This window comes from Sturnus vulgaris, chromosome 2 (genome assembly GCF_052056855.1).
Source record: "Sturnus vulgaris isolate bStuVul1 chromosome 2, bStuVul1.hap1, whole genome shotgun sequence".
NCBI lineage: Eukaryota > Metazoa > Chordata > Aves > Passeriformes > Sturnidae > Sturnus > Sturnus vulgaris.
The window spans coordinates 2,150,770-2,172,024 of record NC_142244.1 but is presented as its reverse complement, the minus strand read 5'-3'; the positions used below and the strand labels follow the sequence as shown (position 1 = coordinate 2,172,024).

General features: G+C 36.9%; 1 protein-coding gene across 2 annotated transcripts in view; it reads left to right on the top strand.

Annotated features, from left to right (window-relative positions):
• Positions 1-21,255, top strand: part of CBLB (Cbl proto-oncogene B) — a 127,826-nt gene that overhangs the window by 68,786 nt on the left and 37,785 nt on the right. For both annotated transcript variants that reach the window (XM_014889718.2, XM_014889719.2), the window contains exons 5-9: positions 10,854-11,010; positions 14,769-14,890; positions 16,995-17,132; positions 18,626-18,713; positions 20,947-21,078. In XM_014889718.2, coding sequence (XP_014745204.2) covers positions 10,854-11,010; positions 14,769-14,890; positions 16,995-17,132; positions 18,626-18,713; positions 20,947-21,078 — 637 coding nt within the window. The remainder of the gene's footprint in view (positions 1-10,853; positions 11,011-14,768; positions 14,891-16,994; positions 17,133-18,625; positions 18,714-20,946; positions 21,079-21,255) is intronic.

The following is a 21,255-nucleotide window of genomic DNA, read 5'->3' as shown; positions in this document are numbered from 1 at the left end:
TAAAGTCTGAATTAGGAATTTGATAGTCGTTTCATGGACAGTATGTTTCCTTATCTCACCTTTAACTTTCTAACTACTGCAGTATTTGGTGGAATGAAGTGTGTGAAGTGTAGATATGTGACTTAATCCATATAGGAAATGCAATAGTGAAAATGTAAAAGTAGGGATATGTGAGATTTTTAATTTGTTTCTGGGGAAAAAAATCCATTTTGATACACATATAAGGTAATAGAAGATGTGCAGCTTGTTCACTTTCTCATGTGGAATGTTCATAAGTGTGACAGTGACATAAGAGGAATGCCAGAGGCAGTAGATTGGTGTATTTTTCATTATAACAGAGCAGTTATGGTCATCAGCTCTGGCACCTTGCACAATGTAGGCAGAACAATTTCTTCAACAATCTGTTGCATCTTCTGAGCATAAACAGCTCTTTAAAATCGTCTTTTTTTTTTTAGAATACCAGCGTAATAGGTTGGCACTTTTGCAAATCAGTTCTGTTCAGTGTGAATTTACAAGTTTCACTTCTATGTTTTTTTTGTTAGTCTAAACACACTCACTGTCAGCTTTCCCCTTTCTGGGTTCATGGTAGTGTTTTCTGGTAATTTCTTTCCCGTGTAAGTAATGTTAGAGTGTGATGAAGTTGCTATATCTGTCCTCTGTTTTGTTAGAAAGAAGGAATTTACTGTGTTCTGTGTTACCCATTTTAATGTGAATATGATTTTCAAAATAACTTGCAAAGTTCAGTAAAGTTTTCTGAAGGATTAACTTAAGTGACATATAGGGCTCTCTATAAGACAAGGCTTTTAAAAAACATGTCAGTCAAGAAAAGAAAAACAGGATCTTTGATAAATGACTAATGATCATGTTTGTTCAGTGTTGCTATTTTTCTTCCTATCTTTTTCCCCTTTGCTTAGGAACTCTCAGAATTTAAATTTCCTTGTGGCACTTCTCTTTTCCTATTGGGCTCTGTCCTTGAATGACCGTTAGCAGATTCCTTAATAGCAAATTGCATTTCTGTCACTGGAATTTACAGATCTCCTCTGCAAGCTGCTGTTTCTTTCTATCATTTCATCTGAACCAGTTTCCTCAGCTCCCTTATTCTCTGTGCTGTTCCTTTTTGGGATTCTCGACTGACTTCTAACATCTGTGTGAGTTTCAAGAGATTTCCTTCCAAGTTTCCTTCCAATGGTCCAGTCCTGCCAATTTCCATTGGAAGATAACACAGTAGATAGGTATTTGAGGTATCAGATGGTGGGATACTATACTTATTAGTATACAACGTACAATACTGACAGACTGGTAAGTTCATGTCAGAAGAAGGTTGGTAAGGAGAATCTTTCAACTGCTTTGCTTCATCTGAGCAACTCAGCTCTACCCTTGTCTTTTTCATGTGCACACTTAACTCTTATCTCTTCTGATTCATCTGCTGGAGCTCTTATTTCTAAAACCTTTCATGGCCCCTTTTAAGACCTCTTGCCATGCTTTTTCTAGGCTTTGTGTTTTTCCTGCTTAGGCAGACTTCTGCATAGAATGCAACTTTAAATATTAACCTTCAGTACAAACCCTCTGGTCTTCTCTGTTCTCCCCTGTGTACTTTGATAGGGTTTTTTCTGTCTTTGGGGGTTTTTTTTGGTTGTTTTTTTAGGAAGGGTTACTAGATGTTTAGGTTTTGTTGGCTTTTTGCCTAAAACATCAGTGCATCTAAAATGCGTAAGAATCAAGGCAGTTTGGTGACATCCAGTTAAACATCTGTATCTTTGGTTTTGTAGTATAGGCTGTAAATGTTTTTGAGTTATTTCTGGTCAGATGCCTCTCTTCAGATCAAGTAAATAAGCACTCTTACTGGTGTTCCCAGCTCTTCTCTAATAAAGTGAAGCTGGTTTTCTTGCTTGTCTTATAAGCCAGGAACAGTAGATCTGTCCTTGGCAACCTTGCCATTATCTCAGGTTTAGTTAATTGTGCAAAAGTAACTATAAAACATGTAGCAGCATGTATGTCAAACAGATGAGAAAAAAGTCTGTTTGGCATTATGTTTAATCTCTCAGTTAAACAAAATGCCTGAAGCTTTTTAAACATTAATTATTTTCTAATCCTTTTAGAAATGTATGGCAGATATGCCTGTAAGCCACATCCTTTACAATGGGCCTGTTGTGACAAATTAGTTTGCAAATATGCTGGTATCACTTCCCTAAAAGCAAAGCCTGCATAAAGGTTTTGCAAACAACTCATAATACCTTTCTCTAACCTGGCCACCTAATGGTAGGCCCCTAGGACTTTCTGAAACCCCCAACTCTCCTTAGGGAGTGCAGTCAAAGAGTACAGGGAGGAACGTGGTTGTGTGTTCCCTGGCTGCATCTCTGTTTTATAGGGCAGACATGGACCCCTCACTTGTTTCTGAACAGCAGCCCCCTTGCTTTGGGTCACTGACTAACGCTGCTCAAGATTAGAGCGTAAATAAAAAGTAAGTTGTACTTAATTTTGGCTTCTGATGGTAAACTGTAGTACAAAAAATGCTTCTATTGCAGTTTGATCTGATTGGAAGGAGGGAATTTGAAGTATTAGGTTAATTAATGATTTTTTTCAACATAGTAGTGTCATAAAAACCTTCCCGTTTCTAAACATAATGAATTAGATGCTTTTTTATATAATAAACTTTTTTCACTCATTCCTTTCTGGAATGCTATGTTTTTTATTTTTTAATTTGAAATATTTTAAATAGCAAGAAGGTCACCAATATTAATTTATATTTTTAAGTTGACTGTTTGGCTTTCAGTTTCTGAAAATGTGACCTACACTTCCTTTTACAGAAAGCAACATGTTACTGTTTGCTGAGGACTAAAATCCAAAACATACAGTTTTCATGAGTCCAGTTTGTACTTTAAAAAAAAAGGAACTATTTTTTTTTCCACTGCTCTTTTTCAGGAAATGGGGAACTTTTAATTTTGTTGGTTACATTTGTTTGTCTGAACACTTGCTGCAAAATTGTGCAGCTGCAACTAAGTTCATTTATGCTGTTACTAGTAAGTGTCATAGTCTGCAGTCTTTCTTTTTGTGTTTAGAGCTAGTCAGGTGTAAATTCACGTGGCTTCAAAGTCATGAGCAAAATAAATGGCTAGGCTCTTTCTAGCATTGGATTGTACATCTAGCTGCTCTTTGGATTTCTGTGAAAATACTGTGTAGAGCTCAGCAAGCAATTTGAATGGCTCCCTCAGAGCAAAGTGCTGAGATAACCACATATTCTTGGCCTATGAATACCTTCTCAGCTTTCACATTTCTGGTACACCCCTAAAGAATTCTAGACAAAGCCAGTAGTTGGAGAAGCTTTTCTGGGAGAGAATGCTACATGAGAGCAGCAGGATATATCAATAATGGAAATCATCAGCCCAGTTTCAGAGGAGAACAGGAAACCTTGGAAGTTATAGGATGTTTGGAAGGGATCTGGAGACTCTAATGTGGGGTTTAGGAGTGTATAGGGAGAATTGATAAGTCAAGGTGGGAGATAATGAGATTTTGATTGGCTGGAAGGAGAAGGGTGATAATAGCCAACCCTAAGAAGGAGGGAAAAGTGGAGGTATTGATTTCTCTGCAAGGACAAAGTAAAACATGTATCCAAATCAGGGGTAGGTGAGAGAGTCAACAGTGTTCAGTAGAAGGCCCAGGATTATTTTGATGTATCGATTTTGTCAAGGAAGCTGATAGAGAAAAGATACCAGGGAAATGGGGAATAGACTGGATTTGCTTGCTGAAAACAAAAATCAGGAATGAATGAGAACATTCCAAAGGCTGAATGCCTGGAATAGGCTGTCTCTGGCATTTTCACAGGCTATGTGGAAAAAGACAGCCTCTTGAAGAATATAAAGGAGCTGACTGAAAAGGAACTAAAAAATAAATTGACACAAACTTTACCAAGAAAGAACGTGATAATGTCAAAAGCAGGAAAGTGGTGAAGTCGAGAAGATGTGATTTTTCTAATTTTGTAGTGATTGCTAGAGTACAATGTTTGGAGCAAGTGGTTTTAGTGGAGTGAATCTTCACCCCTGGTTCACCATTATAGTTGTGCTGAAGCAAGTGCTAGTTACATGTACAGCTAAACAGTAATGTTCAGTTTGACTGTGAAATTGTAAGGCATGTAATAAGCAGTTACATTTGTTTACAGATACTTTAGTAAACCCCCCCAATGGGTTGTAAATATGCATGTAAAACACAATCTGATAGCATCTTCATTACCAACATTTTATTACTGTATAGTGCTTGATGAAATTTCCCTTGATTTCTTGCTCATTTTAATAGCACCTTACATCTTTCACTGTTTTTTTCTTTCTGAGTAGAAATGTGAAAAATGCCACAGGGAGCAATCCTAAACTGAGGAGGAGAGTAGGCTAGATGACTTAACAGATCTTTCAGAGCTTCTGAATTTGAAAACTACAGAAGTCATGCAGGGCTTGGTAACTATTGAAATTCGTTACACGAACTTGTGATTTGTGGCTGTCTTCATGTTGCAGAATGAATCAGCAGCAAAATGTCAATATTCTTAGATTTTCATTTTTTCCATAGTTCTGCCATTTATTTAACTTTAAAGCTTTTTAATCTTTACTGTAGAACTTTAGAAATGTTAAAGCATTTCTGTTACTGTTTTCAGGTAAATTGATTTCCCTCCACCTTTTAGTTGCTGAGGAATTAGAAATTCTTTCACTTTTGGGATCAATGACATTACTATTTTAATGCTCCTGTACTTTTTTGCAGATGAGGCCTGAAATGTATTTATTTTTTATTGGAATTTATGAAAAAAATGTGGTTATTGATTTCTCTGTAGCAGTTAAATAGTGCATTTCAAATTGATATTCTAAACTTTGAGTAGCTGCGGTTCTGCTGTGGTCAGTGCTTTTTGGCTCGGGATAGAACAGACAGAGCCTCAGTGGTTTGGGTTCACAGCAGAAGCAGTAAAACAGGCAGACCACAATGCACAACTTATCTGACAGTTAAATGCTTCCAAGTTCAAGAGACCTCAGATAAGCTAAGTTTTAACACCTTTTTAATCCCCTTAATTTATTACTTGATTTTCTGTTCTTGCTGCTGATAGTGCCCAAGAGCCCTATTACTGCCTGAACAGTGTAAAAATACAGACTTAAGTTGGTCCTGGCCCAAAGAGCTTCAAATCTGAGTATGAACTGAAATGTAAAGGGAAGCCAGAGACATAGGTGAAAGCGGAAGAGGCAGTGGTCCAAGTGCCATCGCCCTCATCACTGTCAAGACAGGTGTTTTAGCAAGAGGAACTTTTAAAGAGGAGATGAACAGAAACGGGGTTTTTGGAGTGTGGTTCCTTCCTCAGCTGATTAGTAGCATTATTGATAAACTTGTTTAAACTTGAGCTAGAGACAGAAGGTATTGTTTTCTGGGTGCTAGTGAGACAGGAATCTCTTACCTACAAATGCAAGATGAAAAGTTTGAATAAGACAACAAGTAATGTTATAGAGAAGAGCACGTCAGTAGAAAGTTGCAAGACAGGGTTAGAAAATGGAAAAGAACAGTCTTCACAGCTATTCTGGGTAGCTAAGAATAAAGTAAAATTGTGTGTGCAGAAGATAGAAGAAAGTTCTGATACTTGGCACACGAGATTGTGAGACAAGAGAACACATTATCCATGGATAAGCAGGAGAGGCAATGTTTTAAGGATAAAAGGATGTGTGAAAGCATGAGTGTGCTTTGGATCTGTGTTAAAGATCAGACTTGAAAATGCAGAGAAATGTATCCCTTTGGGGACACTTTGGGAAATGCAGAGTTCTTGAATCTCTTAAGGAACTTGCTGTCTCTCCAGCAATGTCCAGTTACACAGCTTTGGAAGTGACTTTTTTTTGGTGGAATATTTCCTCCCTTTCATAAGGCTGATTTTTCTCTCTTTTACCTTCTCTGTTCTCATATAGATTCATCTGTATTTTTTCAAAATGATGTCACTATTCAGCAATTGTACTGGCATGATATGGCAAAATTCCTTTTTTCCCTTGGGAATGAACTTCTCAAGCCTTCTGTATGTCAGTTACTTTGCAGTTCAGAAGCAGTGGAAACATGTGGCCTCTCACTTAAAACTGAAACAACAGTCTTAAGAAAATGCTCTTTACAGTGGTAATAAGTCAAAATCCACATTGCTTACTGCAGACTTAGAAAAAAATGTTGTTTTATCTGGGTCAGTATTTGCTTGAATATTTTTGAGATTGCTCTGGAAACAGTAATGGCCTTTTCATAGTGTGTTTTTTGGCAACATTTGAGAGAGTCTCTTGCAGACAGAAATGCTCACTGTAAGTTACACAGGTACATGTTTACTTCCCTAGACATTCTTGTGGTCTGCTCTGGTTCAAATGGAAGCAGTGTCACTTGACATTCCAGGATAGCTGCTTCTCTGCAGATTTACACAAGGGCTGTACTCTTCGTGCTCAGGAAATACAGACTTCATATCCAGGTTTATTTTAATATCTTCTGCTTTTTAATAATGTTGCAACATTTGGGGAGTTTGAGAAAATCCCATGTACACATGAGCAGGGCAGGAGGAAGGAGAGAAGTGCTTGAAAAATCACATGCTGGACATTAATCTTTTTCCTTTAAGCATATGGAAGTTGTGTGGGTGGTGTTTAAAACACTGTATTTGAGATTTTAGAATCATACTTTGCTTTGATGTATTCCAACAATAGTAAATAGATACCATCCTATATAACAGTATTTTTAAAATCTTACGTTTCAGTTAGAACACTTTTGAATTCATAATTTTTCAAATACACCTACTAAATTTGCTATTGCAGAAGAAAGGGAGAGAAGTAGTGTCGTTTAGAGAGGCCTGTGGAGAAATGGCTTATTTTAGGGTTTTTGACAGGAGAAATGGCTTATTTTAGGGTTTTTGACAGGACTCTCTAAGAAAACAATCCCAGGGTAAATACCAAGATCCAGATAGTTTTGTTGATTTGAAAGATCCACCTCAAATCATCAGAAGAAAGCCTCATAACGAAATACTTTTCAGGATCATTTATTTTATTTTGCTTTTTTCCTTGAATTGGCATGGGCTTGCTTCTACTCTAATGATGAGGAAAGGCGGTACAAGGACATGTTGTGTATAAATCATTTCCTAAAAGATTGGCAGGTACAGATTAGGATTTCCTTGTAAAAGGTCCTTCTACTCTTTTACTGCTGTACATTATGTACACTTGTGGCTTTTTAATATTTTTGTTTCCTTCTAATATTATCTCTCTGAAGATTTTTGAACTGATAGCGGGTTGCAATAAATTAACATGTAGCAGAGTAACGGTAGGAACTAGGAACGTGTAATTTTTTCTTTTTCTTTTTCTTTTTCTTTTCTTTTTCTTTTCTCCTCTTCTCTTCTCTTCTCTTCTCTTCTCTTCTCTTCTCTTCTCTTCTCTTCTCTTCTCTTCTCTTCTCTTCTCTTCTCTTCTCTTCTCTTCTCTTCTCTTCTCTTCTCTTCTCTTCTCTTCTCTTCTCTTCTCTTCTCTTCTCTTCTCTTCTCTTCTCTTCTCTTCTCTCTTCCCTAAGTTGTATTGTAAAAAGAGAAATTATTACCAAAGCTCTGGGCATATCTGTTTGTAATGTGTGCATGCAGTAGTGCTGTAAACTTCGGGCATCAAATCTTTGAGGGAAGTACAGTCACTGTTCGGTACCATCCTCTCATGTGAGAGACTCCCCAGCACATTTTCTCAGCTGGAATCAGTCAGGGGAACTTCTTCTACGAGGGATAGCTTATGTAACTACAATTAAATACCTGAAATACTGAGACACGCACTTCCTCAGCCTAATTCTGTAGGCAACTGGTGTTACCAAGACATCAAATCACATCTTTGTGATGAGGTGAGGCAGAGCTGACTGACTCATCTCCTAGACAAGTGTCCACAGGTTCAGACTAACAGCATGAGGCATGTGCAGAATATCTGCCAGCCTCTAGTGCAAGGTATCATTAGGACAGGATGCAACAAATATTATAAAGATCCCTGAAAATATTTATAGGAGATGCCTTCTATGGTTCAGCAGTTAAATGTGGCAGGCAATGGTTTCATTGCAAACAGGATTTTATTTTTTTCTTTCTACAAGGACAGGTGTTTTATATATGTAAACATATGTATATATTTACGTAACAGTCTAAACATGCTATCAACTAGGACAGTCCCAATCTCAACCTTGGTCCTGTTCTCTCTCCTTCCACCGCCTCTGCCACCAACCAAAACCCAAATTAAATAGCTCTTTAGACTTGAGTCATGAACTGGTGCCTTCAAGGGCTATGTATCCCCTAAAAGACAAGAAAGCAAGAGCAGTGAAATGTTAATTCAAACAGAAACTCGGCTTGCTGTGTGACCTCTCCCAGATCTCTGCCAGAGGAGGGTGTTTCTCAGGATGCCTGAAAGGTCACTGGGTTTCAGTGATGTCGGAGCAGGAGGAGAGGACATTGCAGGAACCTTTACCTTGTGAAGACTCACTAACACCTGCATTTAGTGGGTGTGTGCTGTCTGCAAGGTCTCAAAAGAGCTCAGCATATATGTGGATAAACTGAAGAGAGAGACTGAGAGAGAAGTGGTCCTGGCTGTTTCTGTTTCAAAGTATTTAGGAATGTTAACATAGTAGCTGCTGAGAAATAGGAGTTAATAGGTTTCAACAGCCAATTCACACCTTTATTTAAAGAAAGCAGAAGATAAAAGGCCTATTCCACCAAGCTGCAGATAAAAAAAACCTCCTGAATTTAGTGTATTTTAAATTTGGGCCACCACTATTCCAAACACTTGTTCTTGGAGAAATTCCAAAAAATAACTTTAGATGTTATTTCATTAGCTAATCACTCATTTTCCAGCATCTGGTTTCTGTCTTAGCCAAAGTACTAGCCAACAGAGCTCTAAGAACAAACTCTTCTGAAGACTTTTGTTTTCTATGTTCCTTTTTTTCTGTGTTCCTGGTAGAGTTGGAGGTGCAGGGTGTTAGTGAATAGATAGCTGAAGATCCGATCCTGCTTAATAATTGCATCTAATTATTTGCATCTAAGAATCTGTCTTGTGCAAGGCATGAAAAACCAGTTGTTAAAGTGTAGTATGGCTGTGATCATATCTGATAAATGCTCTATTGTGTTTTTGTTTTAGGGTTACTGTCTTAACCTTTTAAAAAAACTCAAAGCAATAAAATTAATACCTGCGCCCTCCCCGAAAAAAAACAAACCCAAAAGACAAAACAACAAATAACAACCAAACTAAAAGCTCTCAAAACCCACAGTCAACCCTGCAACTTTTCTAACCCCATTTCAGCATGATCCCAGAGCTCTAACATTTTAGGGTGGTTTATAAAGAGAATCAGAAAACATTTTGGAGCCATGGTTACAGGAGCTAAATCAGCAGTAGGCATTTGAACTAAGACAACTTTAACACCACAAGAGCACTGACTTTCCTAGGGTTTTTTTGTCTGAATTTAATGCAATGTTTTATTCTCTCTTTATCCTAATGAAAATTTGATGTGCATTCTTTCTTAAATGGCATCTGATGTGGTAACTCTCTTCAGCTCATTGTGGTTTCCTGTTTTTCATACCCAGATGAAAGTATCTGCTGAGATCTATTAAACTTCTCATTTTGTCATTTATGACTTTCTCATAAGCCTGCATGTAACAAGTGGATTTCTTTGCACTTAGAAATGCAGAGAATATCTTATGCAATAGAAATACAGGAATGTATCTTTAGTGTTGTACTTCAAATTACTGCTTGTTTTGATTCAGGGTTACTGCATAGTTTTTGTTACACAAGACCATCTTAATACAGTTCGTTTCCCCCTCCTCATACTAAGTAATTTACATTTGTGCATAAGAAAATAGTTAGGAAAACTAAGGCAGTTTGAACTAATAAAATTTATAGGAAATATTACTGACTTTGTGAGGCCTGTGTCACTTGTTGATTTAGCAGTTAGTTAGTTAGCAAAATATCACTATGAATGTGTGAGATCTTCTTCTGAATAATTACACATTGGTTATATTTTGGTTGATTAAAATGTTTTTAAAATGTCATATAATCTGATCTCAGTGTGTGGCAGAACATTTTGAAGAGGTGTTATGGCTTGGCAAAATTTGGATTTGACCCTAATGACACAAGAATTACTGTTATTGAGAATGGTAAGATGGAGCACATTCAAGGGATCAACTCATCCCAGTTTCCAAATAAAAGTTAAAATACAAGTAACAGTTAAAATAACTAACCTACGTTATCTTCAAATAGAAACTGAATCTGACAGAAGATGGCTTTGTTTGTTAGAAAGGATAATTCTAATTTCCTGTCTATTAAAAGTTAATGTAACTGTCATGGCTTCATGACAGGGCTTGAACCACTCTTGGACCAATATGGTTGATTGCTGTCATGTTACTTGACCACTGTTCATGAGCTTTAGCTATAGAAAAAATCACATAATTGTAGATATTAAATTGATGCTTATCATTCTGGGAAAGGAGGTTGTGAAGAAAAAAGTTCTTTAACAAGTATAAAGCTGGTCCTTTACATTATCTCTGAAAGGATTTGAGATTGTTTGCAAGACCTGCTTGGTAGGGTATTTTGGTTTCTGCAGTGTTTTTTTGTTGTACTCCTAAAGGAAGCTTAAATATTTATCATTGTTAAATAAATGACACTTCAGCTGTGTTTAAAGGAAAGTAAGCCCTTCTTGTATTTGCTTAGGCTGTTTTCAGAAAACTTAATTTGTAGGGTTTGGGGGTTTTTTTCCCTCTGTAGAGAAACCTAATGTCACCCTTCACTCCTGTAAAAGTTCAGTTTTGATGTTTAAATGAGGTGTCAGATCTTAAATATGTTATTTCATTTAATTTATTCTTTCTACCTGTTTAACAGAACTATAGTGCCATGGAAAGTGTTCAGGCAGTGCCTTCATGAGGTTCATCAGATTAGCTCTGGTTTGGAAGCAATGGCTCTTAAATCTACTATTGACTTGACCTGCAATGACTACATTTCAATTTTTGAATTTGATATCTTCACTAGATTATTTCAGGTAAGATTTGAAAATTTTAGATACTTGTGTGAATTTGAGAAACTTAGTGCCCTGAGGTAAGGAAGCACTTTTTTTTTTTTTTTAATGAAAAATGAAAACATTATGATTTAGAATAAGTTGTGCATTTCTTTTATCCTTTAGAGGTGTTTGAGGCAGCAACACACACATCTGAAAAACTTAAAACATCCAACAATACCTGCTTCATTTCTGCATGCATCTAATGTTGTTACAATTGCTTTGTGTTTGCTGCTTACCTATTTTTCACTATTTAAAAATACATTTCTAGAAATGTGGACCTTCTGATAATCAGTTTTAGTTGTGTTTTTTGTTGTGTATTTGTACCTACATATATGAGGTGTTTCTACGAACACGTAAGTTACAAATTACTTTCTTTTAGGCTAATTGTAGGTCTCTTTTCTTTATGAATATATTTTTGCCATTAATGTTTTGTTGCTTATTTACAACAAGGAATTATATTTGGCAATAGAATTAATTGTATGACTGTTACTTTTTATCTGAAATAAGCTTGTCATGTGTGTTATGTGTCTATTTTAACCTTGTGTCTCTTCTACAGAACATACTTGAGGTATTTTAGTCAATATAGAAGACTGTACTAGTTTGCATCCAAATTACATGTGCTGTGCCTGAATTTATGAATTTGGATATTTCTTTTGTATATAGAAACCATTGAGATATACAACCATTTATTTGATTATTTATTTTCTTTACCATGTACAGTGGTAAACTAGTACAGAGCCACAAGTTGCACTAGGGAAGGTTTAGAATGGATATTAGGAAAAACGTCTTAAATTAAAGGATTATCAAACACTTAGGGACATGATTTTGTGGGGGACTTGGCAGTGCTGTGTTAACAGTTGGACTCCATGATCTTAGATCTTTTTCAGTCTATATTAATATATCATTATTCTTTAGCCTGATGGAGATATGTTCAAAATACCAATTTTACTTCAAACCCTGGGTTGATTTTTGTTCTGTTTTCCACATTGTCCTGTGCTAATTGTTGCTTAGATGTCATAGTTTTGCTGTTGTGGGAAACTTTATTATGAAGTTGATAATAAAATCTGGCAGGAGGGGATTAATGATTTTAGTATATAGAGTTTTGATTCTCTTCTCCATTCTGGGTCAAAACAGTGTCACAGTTGCAAATATTAATGGTGTCAGCAATCTCTTTTTAATTGAACCACAAATATTGGTCACTTATTTTCTTTGTGTGGACACTACTGGTTTGATTCATTACTGTGTCTTGTGCTAGAAGAAGGGGATCAGCAGTATTGAGACATGTAAAGAGAGATTACTGGTAAAGGTTAACTTTTAATTCAGCAAAGAAGTAGAGATATGTTTTCCCAAACAGATTAGGTGCAGAAATGGTGTAACTGTTGAACTGAACTTGCACTGAACTTGGTCTGAGAGCTTCTCCCAGGAGGTTACATTTTACTTCTCTAGTTTTTAAACAGCTTCTGTAGCTATGTGTGCATACACCCACAGAGAGAAAAATCCCAATTAAGTAATCAAAATACTGTTTTGCCAACTGTGCATTATGTTACAGAGAAGCTGCATTTGTAATGGTGTTTATTCACAGAAGAAAGCCAAGACTAGGCTTTATGGAGATCCTGTGAAAGTGAAGTTGCTCCCCCTGCCTCCCCATTGTATGTATGCACAGCTTCAAGTGCTGTGTTCCCTGACCAGAGAGAAGCTTAGCACAGCAGAATGTCTGGATGCTGTGCAGGAACTTCAGCCTGTTACTGTTAACATGTCCTTTGGTGTGAAAATACTTCCATTGAACAGAAAGGGAACAAATCTTGTCCCATTTAGCACTTCTGCTCTGGTAAGACTCTGTACACAAGGCCAACTGTGGGTTCTTGCCTTTGAATGGTTCGAGTTGGAAAAGACCCTAAAGATCATCTTGTTCCGACCCCCCTGCCATGGGTAGGGACACACTTCCACTCGACCAGGTTGCTCAGAGCTCTATCCAACCTGAACACTTTCAGAGTTGGGGCATCAACTGAGCTGTTGTGGATCAACTTCCCTGGGCAACTTGTTCCAGTGCCTTCATTACACTTAGACTGAAGAATTTCTTCCAAATATCCAGTCTAAACCTACAGTCTTTCAGTTCGAAACCATTCCCCCTTGTCCTATCACTCCAAGCCCTTGTGAAGTCCCTCTCCAGCTCGCTTGTAGACCCTTTTAGGTACTGGGATGCTGCTCCAGGTTTCCCCAGAGCCTTCTCTTCTCCAGGCTGAATAATCCCAACTCTCTCAGCCTGTCTTCATAGGAGAGGTGTTCCATCCACCTGATCATTTTGCTGTCCCTCCTCTGGACTTGCTCCAGCAGTCCATGTCCTTCCTGTGCTGGGGGCCCAAGAGCTGAATGCAGTTCTTTAGGGGGTCTCAAGGGAGCTGAGGAAATGGAGAATCCCCTCTCTTGCCCTGCTGGCTACACTGCTTAGGGTGCAGGCCAGGACACATCTGGCTTTCTGGGTTGGGAGTGCACCTTGCTGGGTTGAATCCAAGAGCTCACCCGAGTCCTGCTCAACAGGGCTTCTCTCAATCCATTCTCCACTCATCCTGTACTTGTGCTTGGGATTGCCCCTGTGCAGGACCTTGCACTTCGCCTTGTTGAAGGAGCTGGGTAGGGTGCAGTGTTGAATCTAGGATTGGGATTTTTTTTTTTTTCCCCTCCTTCCTTTTGGACAAATTTAAGCACTTCAGGTTTCTTATGGCCTCTGTGCTGAAACCTGTCTTCTATTCCATGTGTCCACCTTAATGGGGTATTAATTTTAAAATAAACAGGTATTCATCTGTGTTTACGTAGTGGCTAGGGTTTACCTGGGAAATGTAACACTCTCTAGCAGAACTGTTAGGATAATCTGCTCAAGCATGTCACACAGGCTTTTCATCTCTGCCTGATTAGCCTTAGAAATTCTTTTAAGGGGAATTAGCAGGGCACATAGAACACGAGCCTCTTGTCTTGTGTTGCTTACCTTCACCTGCCTTGATCTTCTGAGAAATAGATGAAAAATCTGCAAACCATTCAGAGGCAGTTTCTTGACTTCCCAAATGCTGGCAATGGACATTTATATATCTGTATTAATCCACTACTTAAAAAATTCATCCTTCATTTACAGGAATGGGCTGTTCCATATTCTTTGAAGTGATAGCATATCAGGCATGTTTCATGGGGTTTTCTGAGGCATTTGCTATTCAGATTAGCAAATACTCAGGTGAAGTGCTGTCAATATCTGTTTTGCTTTCTGGCTTTAATGCCATTATGAAGACTGAAGAAATCAAGAAGTAGAGAATAAAAAAAAGGAACGACAGCTCAAATTAGCAGCTTTATTGTGATTAATTTGTGTTACTTGTCATTAACTATGAAAGTGCTTCAGGACCTCTCAGGCTTAATTGTATTTTTGTTAAACCATCATGGAGGCATACTTTCCAGGTTCTAACTAAATATGATGTTTAATATTTTATGTAGCTATGAATAGAAGGGCTCTTAAATTCAGGGTCTTTAAAATCTTTATCCAAAATTTGTTCTTGGTGTTCTTGAAGTAATTCTTTTGAAGGAACACTTGTATCAAAATTGGGTATATAGGGCAGTCTTCTTTATAAACCAAAAGTGTGTATCTTTCAGGTGAAGCTAAAACACTTCAGGTGTGTCTGACATACAGACATACAGTTTTATTAGAAATACAGAACTACCTGGCTTTGTCTCTTTACTTGTTTGTCTTCTCTCTGTAGCCGTGGGGCTCAATCTTAAGGAATTGGAACTTCTTAGCTGTAACACACCCTGGATACATGGCATTCCTGACGTACGATGAAGTGAAAGCAAGGCTGCAGAAATACAGCACAAAACCTGGGAGGTGAGAAGTTTTACTGTGTATTGGCTTCCAAATAAACTTGCTGTCTCAGAACCCACATAATTATGCTAGGTTCATACTTCTATTTAGCATATTTTTTCATTTTATTTAATACTCACTGCAGCACTGGAGAAGTGAAGCAAAAAAATATCATATTAGCACATGGAAGTCTAAATATGTAAAACTAACAGAAAGAAATTGAAAATAAATTGCTTTTTCTTTCTTGTTCTGAGTCAGGTAAAACAAGCAATGCATTCTTGAAAAGCATATTTTGAAATATAATTTGATTTTCATAATTTACATCGAGTTTTTGCTTAATAGTAAAGCAAAAATCATCTTAACATCTTTCATTAAACATTCAAGCTATAAATTTAATCTGTGATTTTGTGTTCCTTTTATGTTTCTTATCTTTCTTTTTCCTTTGCCCATATCATTCAATATCATAAACTCTTCACCTAGAAAATCAATCAGTCATATTAAAGATCGTGATGTGTAGAGTTTTTAAATACCTTTTCTGTGGTGCTGTGCATAGTAAATTATTTAAACTGAGCTTTTACCATTATGTCACTGTTGTACTGGGTTTTTTTCCTTCACTCATGAGAAAAAAAAATCAATAATGGATTTAATTCTATATTGGTTACCATTTATTTTGCTAGTTTTATATTACAGTTGTGAAACTTTTTCCCTAATATCTCCTTGTTGAAACTTCTGCAGAATCACATAGTTAAAGCGCATTGTTTTGGAGCTTGTTAGCGAAGTCTACCAACAGTTATACTCATATTCTGTACTTGGTTTCTTTTGACTTTTAGCAAATAGTATACTGTACCTTAAGTTACCCTAGTAGTCAAGTGCATATATACAAAAACCTTGTGGTTCCAACAGAAAACTCCTGATTTTTAGCTTGATACTCATGGACGCTACTATATAAGTCAAATAACTAGGTTGATTTGGAGAGCATTTGATATATTTAATATTTTCTCTATTATTGATCCTGATGCTGTGATAGAGAAATTACCCCACATAGCTTGTATGTTCCTTGTAAACAGACAATTTTAAGATAGCATTCTATTGCATATCAGAAAATTACTTTCTGAGTTGCTGAGGTGAAATGCTGGAGTGTGAAAGAGGGGATATGAGGTGAAGTTTCTTCTTTAATCTGACTAAAGCATCCTGAAAATTACAAGATTCTATTCAGATGAACAGTAAGTGCTTCAAGGTAATGTGGGCCCTACTGAAGGTTGTGAGAGCTCTGTCAAACTTCAGAGAGGCTTCGATTTCGCATATTAGTTTGGAACAAAATAAAATATTGATGCGTAATTAAGAAAAGCTGTTCTCTAATACAGAATTGAGTTTGTGGTCTTTTGCGGTGAGATGTTTTTCTCAGTGAGGTTTCTGCATGTGTAATGGTGTCTGAAATGAAAGGGAATGGAGTTTTTAATAAGATCTATACATGACCAATCCTGTTGCTTGTAATGTTCCTTTTCTGATTTTCTGATTGTGCTCTGTCTACCTTATGAATCCTCCCAGCTCCCACCTGTAACACAGAGAAGTATTTAAATCCAATCACATAGTTAGTATTTGATTTTTCTGAAACAGAGGTGGTACTTCTTTTGTTCACCTCCACAGGATCACACTACCATTTTCTAGTAGAGCAGGTTTTATCATTCATCTTTCCTATTTCTGTTGCATGTAAAGATGCTTTATATTTTTCCTTCTGCTTGTTCAGGTTATTTGCCTGCACATGCACAAAAGGTGTCTGTTGTAGCTATGGAGACTGGATAGTATCATACACTCCTTTTGAAGAGGTTTATGGGCATGTCTGAGTGAGACTGCTCATGGTGAATGTGCAGCATTCACTCTGAGAACTAAAACACAAGTAGATGAAAAGCAGGGGGTAGGCAGCTACTCTTCGTTTATTTCTGCCCAGGAGAAACTGACAGTGTAGAAGAGGCAAGTTTATTTAAGGTTATACAAAAAATCATGGCAGAGTTGGGAATCTGACCCAAATGTTCAGGGATCTAACTCAGTGTCTGAACCAGAAGCCATAATTACTCTCTTCACTTCTTTTGCTGAACTCTGACTTTTCATTCGTCCTGTTTTTATCAAGCTACATTTTCAGACTGAGTTGCACTCGCCTGGGCCAGTGGGCCATTGGGTACGTGACTGGTGATGGGAACATCCTGCAGACCATACCTCACAATAAGCCTCTGTTTCAAGCTTTGATCGATGGCAGCCGGGAAGGATTGTAAGTACAAATTCTTACAGCCACCATGGCTATGAAATCCTGATTTTCTTGTTCCCCTCCTGCTTATATGGGCAGTTAAAGATACTTAAAACCGAGAATCTGTATATGGTGGATACCATTCTTTCAGAGTTTAAGGACTGTTCATTTACTTGATTTAACAACCACTTTTTTCTAGTTAATTCCATTAACTAGAGTTACTGAAAGTTAACCAAAGTCATCTCATAGCAAATAAATTCCATGAGAAAATAAAATGAGACAGCTGTTGCATTGATCCCTCCTTCCCCCCACAGCCCCCCAAGAGTCCCAAATGCACTTAAGCTTATTGAACAGTTACTACTTCCAGTTACTCGTGTGTCTAACTGTGGACAATGATTTGAAAGCAATGTAATTGCTTTTTTATATATTGTGCAGCCAGAACATTTTCCACATTCTAAGAGTTTACTGAAAAGATTTATAATTATTAGAGAATGTAAGTTTATAGGGAGAAGTAGTACATTTTTGCTAGGTTGGCTGAAGTAACAGACAAATATTTGGTGTCAGAATCTTTTCACTGGGATATATGTTTTGCTATACCCAATATGAATATATAATGTGAAAGAAAAAGGCAATTGATCAATCCTCAAAAAAAAAAAAAATTATACATTTTAGTATTTTTTTCCGGGTATGATGATTTCATACCTGTAATAAAAACACACTTACATTGATAGTGTTTCTCTCTGACAAAAACTGAGCAAAACAAAACTGGAGCTGAGAATATTTTATGCCGAGTGATGTTTTTGTACCTTACAACTTTTTCATTATGTGACTTAAAAATATATGACCTTTAAGAAACTGTTTCCAAGTTACAGGTAACATAAACCTAAATATAGAAGAATTTAGGGTTGCTGTAATATAGTTTAACCTATTGTTAATTTCATACATGATTGAAATGTTCCCACTGGTTCTTGCCTAATGTCCAGTCAGCATCAGAAGTTCTCACTGTCGATTCTTGTCGTGATATGCACATATATAATATTGTGACATACATAATATATATCATACTACATATACCCACAAATTTACTTTATTAAAAAATACATTATTTTCAGCAGCTTTACTTGAAATAGTCTAAAGAGTCCTGAGCATGTTGCTCCCAGTGGGGAAATCACTAGGAAGTGTGAGCTCACTGTGAAACCAAGATCTGAAATAATACTCTTTTCAGCTACCCCTAGAAGGTTATCTGCTAATGAAAGCTCAGATACATTCTGGTGGTAGCTGTGCAAGTGATGTCAAAATCTTTCCTCTGCTTTTATAAATGCACTTGAGCATGTGTCAAAATGAATATGTAGCAATTCAGTTGCACTCAAAAGATAAAATAGATGGCTGAGGAAAGATGATTTATTTTAGTTAATGTCTACTATAACTTATTCTGCACCCTTGAAATTTTATAAGTGTGATTTAGCTAATAAAGCTAAAGAAATGTGCATATTTATAACAGTCTTCTTGTGATGCAGCTATCTGTTCCCAGATGGACGAAGTTATAATCCTGATTTGACAGGATTATGTGAGCCCACACCACATGATCACATAAAAGTCACGCAGGTATGTTGGCAGAGTTTTGAGTTACTTTGTAATCTTTGTTTCCCATAGTATCTCACTCAGCAGTAATAATAAGCTTTTATTAAAATGTGAGTAATGAGTTCATAAGAGTAAAATATGTTATTGATAGAAGGACTTAAGTGAAGAAAAGGATAATAATCCTTTAACTGTAGAGTGGATGATGATGCAGACAGTGTAATGTTTTGTAATGTTTTGTTTGTGAACCCTTTCCAAGTGAGAAGTGTTTCAAACAGTTATTGAAGGTTTTTCTGATATTTATGTAACAAAGGGGAATACAGAAAAAAATGAGGATCAAATAATAGTTTTGAAGCCCAAATAGGAATGGTACAGTTGGTTGGCAAGTCCAGGAGGAAAAGTTCATATGTAGCAAAAATACCAGTTCCAGGATATCCAGTTCTCTCCTTTCTTCTTTGTCTATGGTGCAATTTGAATGAGAGATGAAGGAAAACAGCAGAAGTTATTAAATGCCTAAACAGAGTCACTTTGCAGAGAATTGCAGAGAAAATTAGAATATGTAGTTGTGTTTATAGTCTTGTTAACTGATTGTATGCAGATGTTTGGTAGTCAAGTAGTAGGAAGTAGCCCCCCCCAAGACAAATGCTTGATTAAAAATGGTGCTGAGATTAACACTAGAAGGTTAAGGAATACTGTGTAGAACATTTTTTCTGATGAAAACATCTGGAAGACTTGAGGATATGTTCAAAGAAAGACATCAGACTAAATACAAGCTATGCTGTTCCAGATTTTCTGTTTCTTCAAATTAGACTGGATGACCTGCTGAATCTTTCTACTTCTGGGTGCTCTATGTGAATTCCACCTCCAGAAGTATTTTAGAAAATAAGTATTGATTACTATTGATGGTATTTTCAGAAATACCATTACAAGGATATCTCTTTTGTAAGTAAGAGAATTCCTAAAAACAATTATGTGAAGAAAACCTGAATACTTCGATTTCTCTGACTTCCATCTTTTCCCTCCAGTCTTAAGATAATAATGAAAGAGTCATGGAGATTTATCAGGTATTCGTGATGTGCAGAGCAATGCTCCAGCCCACATCTTCACTTTTTCTCAAAGAAAGGAGAAGCAGCACATGGTCAATGACTGCCTTGTTCTTCACAAGCCAATCACGTTTTATTTTGTGTCCACTGAATAAATCAAGTTATTTCTGCTCATGTAGTTATGGGACGTTATTAGCTAATTCTGATGGTATGAATTATGTGAGTCTGCCTTAAATAATATATAATGAAGAGGTTTAAAGTTGTCACTATACCTGCCTAAACTATGAAAAGGTGGTATGAACGTGGCTGCAGGGCTAGATTGCTGCAGATGGATCCATTGCTAGAGCTCCACTGTAAGCATCTTCAGTACACTAACTACAGCTGCACATACGAGCTCTCTTTTGTTGTCTCTTTTTCTTAGCCTCACGTCCCCTCACTTTACTTAGCAGTAGCTACTTATTTTCCTGTGATCTGGATTGTACTTTAGGCTTTCAAAATTTGGTTTTTCAAGGCTAAAAAAGCTTATTTCAATGCAAATGCATTTAACTGTCAGTTCCCCAACAATAGCTAATTCTAGAAAGCTGTTCTGGACTTGAGTTTTTCTATTATTTACTCCTTCTAGTGGTGGTGTTCTACCTTCCTGTCAGCCTTGTAAGGACGCAAAGTAGTGAAAAATCTGTGCATGACTGTTGCCAAGTTATCCTGCAGGGTATTCTTGCCATACTTCCTTTGCAAAGATTGTATACTTTAACATACTGCTATACAGCATCCTTGCTGTAGGTAAAAAGCCTTCTTGCTTGTCAATTTTCAATCCAATAATCATCTTAGTCCTAAATTCATACCTAGAAATGAAAATCCCAGTTTTGTTCCCATTCGTCAATGAATTTTGCACTCTTACCTTCATTTTCTTCCTTTTAGCTGCAACCAAAGAAAAGCAAGGTGTGTGCCTTGCTTAGCAGTTACATTTGACAAGTCTGTGCAAAATCTGATTGGCACAGATATTTTAAACACTTTGTCAGGAATTGTAGTATGTCACAGAAGAAGCGAAAATGTAAGCTGTTTCAGTAACATTATAGTGTGGCTTTTAGGTAGATCAGTAGCAAGAGTTTCCTTGATTAATAAGTAAAGCAGGTTGGAAAACAGGGCATTTGGAGAAGTATATTCTTTGTGTACAAGTCACTAGAAAGAAATAATCACTTGACTTTCTTTTGTTACAGGAGCAGTATGAATTGTACTGTGAAATGGGTTCCACTTTTCAGCTGTGTAAAATCTGTGCAGAGAATGACAAGGATGTGAAGATAGAGCCTTGTGGACACCTTATGTGCACTTCTTGTCTTACAGCATGGCAGGTACTGTCATAATTTAGTTGGTGGGGAAGAGGATGGATTTCTCTGTTGCATTCCTGTTTACAATGTGGGTGGGTATATGCTTACTTTTCCAGGTGCAAGGATGTATATATTTCAAATTATAAACTTCCTATTTTTTCAAACCAGAAATCTGTGAAAAATAAAGCTCCAGGAGTGCTT